Source organism: Raphanus sativus, chromosome 4 (genome assembly GCF_000801105.2).
Source record: "Raphanus sativus cultivar WK10039 chromosome 4, ASM80110v3, whole genome shotgun sequence".
Taxonomy (NCBI): domain Eukaryota; kingdom Viridiplantae; phylum Streptophyta; class Magnoliopsida; order Brassicales; family Brassicaceae; genus Raphanus; species Raphanus sativus.
The window spans coordinates 42,638,464-42,648,392 of NC_079514.1; the positions used below are offsets into that span (position 1 = coordinate 42,638,464).

General features: G+C 47.3%; 3 protein-coding genes across 4 annotated transcripts in view; all 3 read left to right on the plus strand.

Moving 5' to 3' along the window:
- Window positions 1–72: 72 nt before the first annotated feature.
- On the plus strand, window positions 73–1,652 carry LOC108854816 (uncharacterized). The gene has a single exon (XM_018628485.2). The coding sequence runs from the start codon at window positions 524–526 to the stop codon at window positions 1,490–1,492; it is 969 nt and encodes a 322-aa protein (XP_018483987.1). The 5' UTR covers window positions 73–523; the 3' UTR covers window positions 1,493–1,652.
- A 1,062-nt stretch (window positions 1,653–2,714) lies between these two features.
- Window positions 2,715–9,929, plus strand: part of LOC108854814 (beta-glucosidase 15) — a 15,056-nt gene continuing 7,841 nt past the window's right edge. Inside the window, exons 1-2 of the mRNA XM_057009007.1 lie at window positions 2,715–3,009; window positions 3,093–3,162. Coding sequence (XP_056864987.1) covers window positions 2,860–3,009; window positions 3,093–3,162 — 220 coding nt within the window. The 5' untranslated portion in view covers window positions 2,715–2,859. The remainder of the gene's footprint in view (window positions 3,010–3,092; window positions 3,163–9,929) is intronic.
- Window positions 4,224–8,188, plus strand: LOC130511662 (meiosis-specific protein ASY2-like). Of its 2 annotated transcripts, XM_057009006.1 has the most exons (3): window positions 4,224–5,286; window positions 5,358–6,223; window positions 6,311–8,188. In XM_057009006.1, the coding sequence occupies exons 1-3, from the start codon at window positions 4,236–4,238 to the stop codon at window positions 7,361–7,363; spliced, it is 2,970 nt and encodes a 989-aa protein (XP_056864986.1). In that variant the 5' UTR covers window positions 4,224–4,235; the 3' UTR covers window positions 7,364–8,188. The 2 variants fall into 2 exon arrangements, with proteins under 2 accessions (XP_056864986.1, XP_056864985.1); XM_057009005.1 differs by having other exon boundaries at window positions 5,358–8,188.

The window sequence follows — 9,929 nt, forward strand, 5'->3', positions numbered from 1 at the left end:
AAACGCAAACCTTAAAAAGTTCAGATAAAAAGGTTAAGACAATATTGTGTTTTTTTGTTTTGTCACGAGGTTAAGACAATATTGTTCCTAAGACATAAGTTTGGTTTTAAATGTACTTCTTCTGTCTCTCTCCTCGCCACCACAGTCCACCGATCATGGCCACCGCCCTCCTGCGCTTGTGTTGATCTCTATCTCTCTTTCCTCTCCAAGGTCTCTTCTCTTTCTTCAGCCAAACTTCATATGCTTCTCTGTTTTCTTGGATCGTTGGCTCAATTCTCTGTTTCGTGGAAACCATTCTGTCGAGGAGAAATCTAGTTCAAAGTTTATCCTTTTGACCCCGATTTGGTTTTGGAATCTGTGTAAGTGACATCGATTTGATTTTGGAAGAATCTGTGGGATCTATATATCATCTATGGATCTGAAAGTCATGAACTTTGCTCTGTTTTGTTGATCTGTGGCAAAAAAAAAAGGAGCAAACTTTACTCTGTTTTGGGTTCGTGAAAGTTTGTGTCTTTGATCTCTCATGTCGACTAGTGTCCAAGTAGAGACAATGGAACTTGATTTGAACCAAAACCCATCTCCTGGTTCCGAGATTTCTCCATGGTTAAACGAGCTCGAGACTACTACTCACTCGCGGATCGAAGAACGCATCAGACAGCTCCAAGCAATAGTTTCAAGAATCAGGCAACGAGAAACAACAACAACACAAGCACTGCCTTTAGTGCCCTCTTATGAACATAGAGACTCTTCACAGGTCGAAAACAACGGGGACAACAAGACTTACTTGATAGCAAAGGCACTGAACATGGAGAGAACGAGCTCTACTGTTCCTTGTGGTGGGTACTTTGACTGTAACATATGTTTAGAGAGAGCTCAAGATCCGGTTCTGACTTGTTGTGGTCACTTGTTCTGCTGGGGATGTTTCTATCATCTGCCTCTTGTTTATCTAAACATTAAAGAATGTCCGGTTTGCGATGGGGAAGTGACTGACGCCGAGGTGATTCCCATATACGGTAACAATGAAGATGATAGAGACGGTGGTAAAGGCCTTCTTCTGCCTCCAAGGCCTAGTGCTAGAAGAGTGGCAACCGTTCGAGAAAAGATTATAGGACTGCAAGCTCTTTTAGCTCAGGAGGATGAGTTTGGTCTGAGCAATATAGTAGCAAGTGGAGGAGGAGGAGACAATAGTGGGCAACAACAACAACAACAACATCATCATCCACCTTTTGCTTCTTTCCCAAGTCTTGTAGTCCATACCTCGGAGATTCCACCTTTTGATGATGCTGATAGTTTTGTTGACGCAACTAGTTTGAGAAGGAGCCGTCGTAGGTCTTCTCGTATTGCTGAGGTTGGTGTACGAGCTTCTCTTCGGAGGAGAAGCCAAACTGTTAACCCTACTGGGGTGGTTACATCGGCTTCATCGTCTAGGAGGAGGACAGAAGATGTGAATAGTGGACCTCAGACCACGTCTAGAAGGAGGAGGCTAAGGTAAACAGTGGACACTGCTGGAATCTTGAAACACTGCTGAATCTCCATCATTACAAAAGCTTATGTGACCATGTCTTGGATGTATGTATATTTTTGTGTTTGCAAGATCTGTGCCTGTGTAAAGCTTTACCCAGCCCATAAGAAGGATCAGTTTATTTTCAAAAGCCCCAATAACTTTCATGGGCTTTATCCGCAGGCTAAAAAAGATCGATCATAAAAAAGCCTATTTGTTATTTTTTCAGAACTTGACATATTTATAAACTAATCATCAAAGATTCAAAATTGATAAATCAATGGATAAAAAATAATTCTGAATAATCAGTTATCTTGCATTCATACTACTTACCATTGTCCTTTCTGTTTGTGTACTCTACTAATCTTTCTGTTTTTATATGATTTATGAGATTTTGTAACTTTTAATATCATTTTTTTGTTCAGAGGAAAAAGTAAAAATGTAAGACATTCAATCATTTATTTTCATATCACTAATTTAAATAACTTCTTTAAAAGACTCGCTAGAAATTTTAAATTACACAGTTAAAAAGACCCCTTAAAAGAGGCTAAGACCAAAACATGGACTTGTTTCATCACATGGAAATCAGAGAAAGACAATTTTTTTTTTTTTGTTCAAATCAGAGAAAGACAATTTAATCAAATATATCGTGTTAGATTTTAAAGTAGTCGTTTTTTGACCGACAGACTATTCCCAACGCGTTCCAGACTACACCAACCTGTGAATAAAAATACTATTACATGATAAAAGAGTATATAATATCTTATCTAACAAGATTTGAAATAAATAGCCGTTACAAGAAGCTTGTTTTAGCACAAAGAAAACGGAAATAGACGACTCATCAGTTCTTTCTTACACGTCTTGACGTTCCCTTTAGAAATTAGCACCTCCCGCAATTGTCTGAAAAACGTGCAAGGTGGTCCATTGCTTTTTATATATATATTTTTTTTTTTTTTTTTTTTGACGGCATATATTTTTTCTTTATAAAATGACTCAGCTATAGGAAAATTTTAGATATTCAATGCCGGTTAAATAAAAATCGATGCAAAAACTGAAGAAAAAAAGATTTTTCAACTACTGTTTTGCCAATTTTCCTTATTTAAAAGGTAACTAGATAGGGTTAGTTGAATTTTTATTTACTAACTTGAGTGCCATAAAAGAAAACAAATCTCTCTCTCTCTCTCTCTCTCTCTCTCTCTCTCTCTCTCTCTCTCTCTCTCTCTCTCTCTCTCTCTATAATCAGTGCAAAACAATTCTCTTCCGTTTGTAAAAAAAAAAAGACAGTTCTCTTCCGTATATAAAAAGTCCCACTCATTCATCTCCTCAAAGAAAAACTAACAATCAACAGAAAAGTAAGAATGAGAGGAAAATATTTTTCATTACTAATACTGCTCATTGTCTTGGCCTCCCATGGAGTTCTTGCCCAGAACAATTCTTCAATACCTAAATTAAGAAGAAGTGATTTTCCAGAAGATTTCATTTTTGGGTCTGCAACATCTGCTTACCAGGTATTTATTTTTTTGGTTTCTTCTAATTACCATGATTTATTTCTTTAAATAAAGGTTTATGGGTGTTGTTTAACACTTCTCAGGTTGAAGGAGGTGCTCATGAAGATGGTAGAGGACCAAGTATCTGGGATACCTTCTCTGAAAAATACCCAGGTTTTGTTTTGATCTAAATCTCACTGTTCTTAAGATCTAAACAATAGTTTATATTCTTGTTTAAGGTGAGTTTGGTCAACAAAAAGTAGAAGAACTCAAGAGTGGGATGAACAGAGACGTTTTATTAGAGTCGGAATAACGAGGGTACAAGAGTAAGAAAGCCGGCTAGTCGATGCTCGGTGAGATCCTAGCCGGAAGTACAAGAGAGCGGCGAGATACAAAGAGAATAAAGGAAACCCTAATCTTGCCGCAAGTCTGTCTGTCTATGTGGTGATACCTTTCTTTCCTGTCCTCAACTCCTTATATAGTCTCCTAGGTCGGTTGGCTTTGACCTAATCCGTCCCCTTCGTTATGGGCCTTTTGGCTTAAAGGCCCAGTCGAGAAGACTGCTCGGCCCGAGCCGCCTGATCGTTTCCATCGGCTTCTCGTCGTTCAGCTATAGAGGTCTCGAGCCGAGTCGCGGCTCGTCAGAAGCCGTCTCCGAGCCGGTCATCCTTTGAATGGTAGTAATGGGCCTCCTATTCGCTGGGCCTTGTGGATGGTGCCAATCCATCCCCAACAGTAAGTCCCCCCCTAGTTCGTTGTCGAGCAGCTGGTCGCAGCGAATTAGTGAGTTAGGGCTCGAAGAATAGGAGGTTTGATAGTCGGTTCCTTTGATTTAACCGAGGAACCGCCGGCGGAAAGAGTTCCGGATGTTCCCGAACGAACAACCGACCTATCGTACGCTCGATGCCTCAGATGAACTCCTCTAAACCGATGAATCGACTGTGCCGGTTTTTGATGTGACAGCGAACCATCACCGGTTTTCGATCGAGAAGCTGAAACGTCGCTAGGGTTTTTTGTCGGGAATCCGAAAGGTCGCGTCTGAGTGTGACGCGCGAGCCCGCCGACAGGCCCAATTAGGCCCGCTTAGGGCTAATGATGGCACCTCGTGGGAGGCGCCTTCACTCTCTCTATAAATAAGAGGTCTCTCTCGAGATCTCTCTCATTCTTCTCTCAGTTTATCAGGTACTTTCTCTCTCTACTCCTTATCTCTCTAGCTTTTGCTCTCTGTTTTAGTTCCTCTACTCGATATGCCGACGAGCAAACAACTTTCTCGAGAACAAAAGGGAAAGATGATTTCGAGCACCACTGGTCCCGATAGTGATCTGGAGAGGGTTCGCGGATCCGGCGATAGCGTAGAGGAGGCTCATCGCGAGGCGATGATGGATACCGAGAACATGACCCGAGAGCAGCGTATGCTCGTCTCGGTAGCGATGGTTCAATCTCGCGCAGACGATGACGGAGGCGATGGCTCTCCTGACGACGGGATGACTCCCTACTGCTTCTACCCGGGAAATATTTTCGAGGAGCAGCGCCGACTCGATCCGTCGCGAGCTCGTCCCCCTGTAGTTGAGGGGCAAGACTGGAGGAACGTTTTACCGACGCGATCCACATTCGAGTCGGTGACGAAGCTGCTGAAGAGAGGCAAGGCGACCGGGGTTACATTCATAATCCCGTCAAAGACCCAAAGGCCGTGGTCCCCCCCGAAGGGGTATCAGTGCGTATACGAGTCGTACTTCGAAAAGGACACGAAACTATGGTTTCCGATTCCTCGACTCGTCACCGCCTACACGATGCGCCGAGGAGTCGCTTTGAGCCAATTCTTGAATGGCGCTTGGCGTCTAGCAGTTGCGCTGATGGTGATTGGGGCGGAAGCTGGCGCTGCTCTCAGCGTCCGAGCATTTGAGGAGCTGGTCTCGGTGAAGATTAATCGAGGCCTGTTATCACTGAAGATACGCCCGAACTATAATGTGGTAACGGGCTATCCGACCAAGACGAACGACTGGCAGCGATCGTACTTCTATGTTAAGTCCGATCGCTCGGCTTTCGAGGAGCCGCTGAAGACCGGTTACCGTGTTCTTTGGAACAATGAATTTGGTATTGAATGTTCTTTAATCTTTTACTGTTTCAGACTCCTGACCATCTCTTTTTCTCTTGTTTTGACAGTTCCTCACTCGAATACCGCGGAGTACGAGGAAGATTTCTTGGAGAGTGCTCGGATTATCGCGTCCCAGAAACAGGATTTTTGGGAGAACTTCTCGTACAGGAGGATTCGTAGGTCGATTGATCGGATCAAGCGGCGTAAGTTTCTCTTTCTCTTCTTTTGCTCGGTTTCCTCAGGGATCCTAAGTCGCTTTCTTTTGTCTTTGCAGAGGTTTGGCGTTCGGACACCGTTCCTCTCATCACCAAAAAGTCGAAGAGAATCAACTTGTTCACCAAAGCCGAGCAGATTGAAATTAACCGAGCCAGAGCTATGAGGGAATTGCCGGATCTAAGTTTGGTGGTTGGGAAGCAACTCGGGTTCGTGGAGCCGGACCAAAGCTCTAACGCAAACTCCTCTGATCCCGGGGAGCCGAGAGCGACTGAGTCGGACGGGGCTCAGCTCGTGAGAAAGTCGGGGAGCAAGAGGAAGGAGAGGGAAGGCGTTTCTTCCGAGGAGAAGCAAGCCGAGGAGACTTCCACCGGTGGGGGCGCCGGATCGGAGAAGAAGCGGGCGCGCAAGGATCCCGTTGAGGTTCGGCCGTCCTCTGTGGAGAGAGGTGAGCTCCAGGCCTTGGAGCCTAGCAACAATTCTCGAGATGACGTTCTCCCGGATCCGTCTCTCGATGGTGGTCTTCAGGGGACTTCTTCTAAGGTGAAGAAGAAGTCGAAAAAGAATAATAAGAAGAGTGCCGGCGAATCCTCGGGGCACGAGATAGCGCCCAATACGGAGAAGGAAACCGTGGAGGCTCCGACTACTGCCGTTTCCCTCCCCAAGGCGGCGGTTCGTGAAGATGCCCGGGGATCGAACAGGTCCTCTCCGAAGGCTCAGGAGGGTAAGGCTGTGCCGAAGAACCTGCAGGGGTTTTGCCCGGATAAAGTGGACTTCATTTTCAAGCGGGACACTCCTCTCGTTTGTAACGAGAGAGATTGCGCTCGTTTCGTCCGCCAAGTCCGGGGAAGTAGGGAGCATCTCCCACTCGTCAAGGACTTAGTTTTCCAAGACGAGTACACCGCTGCTGCCGGTTCCTCGGTTAAGGTAAGTATAGTTTCTGCATCGCATTCGTTTCTCGTCTTTCTTCTCATTTGGTCGTCCTATCCCAACTCTTTCTTTGATGTGTTGCAGAGCCAAGGTGACTGGAACGAGGTCGTCCGCATATACGACAAAGAGCTGAAGAGGACCTATGGTGTGATTGATAGGCAACGGCGCAACACCAAGGAGGCGACTGTCGCCTTAGAGGTCATGCTGAAGAAGAAGGACGAAGCGGTTATTGCAGAAGCGGCCATGAGGGATGAACTCTCCCAGAAAGAGGCGGCTATGAACAAGGAGCTGAAGCGAGCCCGGGAGTTGGTTAAAGCGCTCGAGAAAGAGAAAACCAAGCTGGCAAACGAGAAGAAGACCCTCGAGGAAGAGAAGGCGGCTGCTGCCTTAGAGCATTCCAAGGAGATGGATCGTCTCCGAGAGTCGCGCCGCTATGAGGTTACTCACGAACGGATCCGAGTAATGGCGGCGATGCATGGGAAAGCCGCCGCTCGCTTCCAGAGGATCCAGGATCGGGAGTCCCGTCGTGATAACTTTGAGGATGCGAGATGCATGCTCGGCCAGGCTCGGGGGATGAGACGTTGCCTTGAAGGGATGAAAGCGGCAGGTAAAAACATCTCTCAGGGAGATATTGATATCTACGCCGGGCAAGAGAGGCATTATGATGCGGAGGTGAAGCGTTTGATCGTAGATGATCTTCTCGAGAAGGACCTTTCTTTATCTCCTCTCGTGCTCGAGTCGAGGTTCGTTATCCAGGAGATGATGGATAAAATCGACAAATTTGGGTCGAACATGGACTTGCTCGACTCCGAGGCCGCCAAGACGCTTCGCACTCCCCTCAGAGCACCAGGGGATCGATCCGAAGAGCCGTCGAAGAGCCTTCTCGACACCGTTCAGTCGCCAGCTCGCCCTGATGCTGTTCTCCCGGGTCAAGAAGTTGCCCTTAAGGACCCTTCCGTGGCTGAGGAGACGAACAAGTCAGCTCCCGACGAACCGATCTCCAACACGCCGGTCAATATCTCCGACTCGCCGTCATTCGAGGATGCGGATTCTGGCGCGAGTGAAGGACATCTCGAGGGGGCGGACTCTGGCGCGAGCGAAGAACATCCCGAGGAGGATCTTCCTGCCTTGGATTAGTATTTGATGTTTGTTGTATCTGACTTTTGGCGCTTGTGCCTTTAAAACTATTTCCTTTTCTCGGCTAAGGCCTTTTGTTGTATGAACTACTGCCTTGCTTTTTCTTCAGACCTTTTATGAATTTTTATTATATATTTCAGTAAATCGTTTCCACTTAGAAATATGTAAATCGTTTTTGTTTTTAACCGAGAAAGGATTCATTCGAGCGGCTACTCGCGTTTGCCAGCGAGTTCCCAATTTTTCAGATAGAACAGGAAATTAGAGGCGGTTGCTCGTTCGAATCTTCTTTATTCAACTAAACTTTTACAAGTGGTTGATCAAGCGATTACAAAGAGAATCTCTAATCGTTCTATTGAATTACCGAGGAAAAGGTTCCGAGACGCATTGCAGTAACCGAGAGAACCGTTGGTCGGCCAAACCGTCGTTCTTCGGTTAGACTTGGTCTAGAATTTCCATCGGGTAGCCGGTCAATGCGTGACGCACAGGTGACGCAAGGCTGTTATTCCCTTCGACTGACGTCTGATCAAGACCCAATCGATTGATTTTGGGCGAGTGCTCGTACGCCGCTTGAAAAAGGGGTTGGCATCGTTTACTAGAAAGTGACTGTTCGTCATTCTTTCGCGAAAAAGTTTGGACTTTGTTTTGGTTGGGGCTGGACCCTGTGAAGGGATGCCTACGTACCTCGGATGAGGATCAAGCCTTTCGTAGTTCGTTTGACCGAGTGAAAGTGGCTGTAGTAGCGCATTCACTCGGACGAGTAGAAGTGACGGTTAGGTGCATCTACTCGGTTTTTTTTTTTTTTTTTTTTTTTTTTTTTTTTTTTTTTTTTTTTTGCGAACAGTGACCTGTTGGTCATTCGCTCGAGAAAAAGATGAGACGAATCTATTGGTAGAAGAGGCGAAGATGCATAGAGTTCCAGGCTCGTGGAACTGCCTCTCCGCGGGAAGTCTCGAGTCGGTAGACGCCTGGTCGAACGACTCGGGTGATCTTGTAAGGTCCTTCCCAATTGGTCCCTAGCTTGCCAGCGTTGAGCTCCTTTGTGTTGTCGAAGACTTTTCGGAGGACGAGATCGCCGAGCTCGAGAGGGCGCGCTTTTACCTTCTTATTATAGTAGCTCTCGATCTGGTTCTGGTAATTTTGGATCCGAAGAAGCGCTTGATCTCGTTTTTCCTCGAGTTCATCGAGGGCATCGAGGAGCATATCTTGATTAAGCTCGACGAACTGCGGCATCTTGGCGCGCCGAAGACTTGTCACGTTAACTTCGGCGGGGGCCATTGCTTCCATCCCGTAAGCAAGAGAGAAAGGGGTGGATTTGGTCGCACCGCGAGGAGTCGTTCGGTGCGACCAGAGGACGCCGTCCAGCTCGTCGGCCCAATGGCCTTTCTTTAGGTCGAGTCGCTTCTTGATACCATCGATGATAATCTTGTTGGAAGATTCCGCCTGTCCGTTTCCTTGCGGGTAACGAGGAGTCGAAGGGCTTAGACGGATATTCCACTTGTTGCAGAACTCTTTGAAGTTTCCGGACATGAACTGAGAGCCATTGTCCGTTATGATCTCGTACGGCAAACCGTGACGGCAAATGATGTTCTTCCAGACGAAGGTGCGGACTTCCTTGTCCGTCACCTGAGAGAACGCTTCGGCTTCAATCCATTTGGTGAAGTAATCAGTGAGGACCAGGATGAAACGACGTTGGCGCGAGGTCGGCATTGGCCCGATGATGTCCATCCCCCACCTCATGAACGGATAAGGGGCAGCAGATGTCCGCAACAGCTCAGTGGGACTGTGGATGCTCGGAGCGTGACGCTGGCATTTGTCGCACCGACGAGCGTATGCCTCGCAGTCAGTGTTCATAGACGGCCAAAAGAATCCCAAGCTTCGAACCTTAAGGGCGAGTGCTCGGCCTCCCGAGTGGTTTCCTCCTGCTCCGTCGTGAGTTTCAGCCATTACTCGGCGTACTTCATCGCCCTGGATGCACTTTAAGAGAACCTTATTCGCGGTCACTCGGTGGAGTTCGTCGTTCATGACGACGTAATGGGCGCTGCGTCTCTTCAGGCGTCGCGCTGCCCACTTATCGTTCGGCAGTCTTTCTCGTACGAGATAATCTAGGAACTCGGCTCGCCAATCGACTGGGGTATCGTCACGATCGGGTCATCTCGGTGTCGGCTTGATCCGGCATCTCAGTTTCGGTTTGATCGGTGGTGGATCGTCGAGTTGTCGCAAAGATTGGGGTGATGGGAGAGCTGTCGTCGGAGGAAGAATCGATGCTCGGTCGATCGATCCGCTGTATGGGTATCGTCCTTTTGACCTGATCGTGGAGTTTGCTCCCGAGTGCGGCTAAGGCATCGGCGCAAACGTTCTCTCCGCGGGGAACCTTGGTGAGTTCGAAGAAATCGAATTCCCTAGCGAGCTCCTGAACCACTCGGAGATACGCATCCATTCTATCATTGCGAGCATCGTAGTCGCCGCTAAACTGGCTAGCGACGAGCTGCGAGTCGCAATAAGCACTCAAGCGTTTGGCTTTGACGGCTCGGGCGAGACGAAGACCGGCGATCAAACGATTCATACT

What these genes read in the sequence shown, in the direction of transcription:
- LOC108854816 (XM_018628485.2), top strand. Translation starts at nt 524, where the DNA reads ATGTCGACTAGTGTCCAAGTAGAGACAATGGAACTTGATTTGAACCAA.
- LOC130511662 (XM_057009005.1), top strand. Translation starts at nt 4,236, where the DNA reads ATGCCGACGAGCAAACAACTTTCTCGAGAACAAAAGGGAAAGATGATT. An exon ending in GATTGATCGGATCAAGCGGC is followed by an intron (nt 5,287 to 5,357) that starts GTAAGTTTCTCT and finishes TTGTCTTTGCAG; the next exon opens with AGGTTTGGCGTTCGGACACC.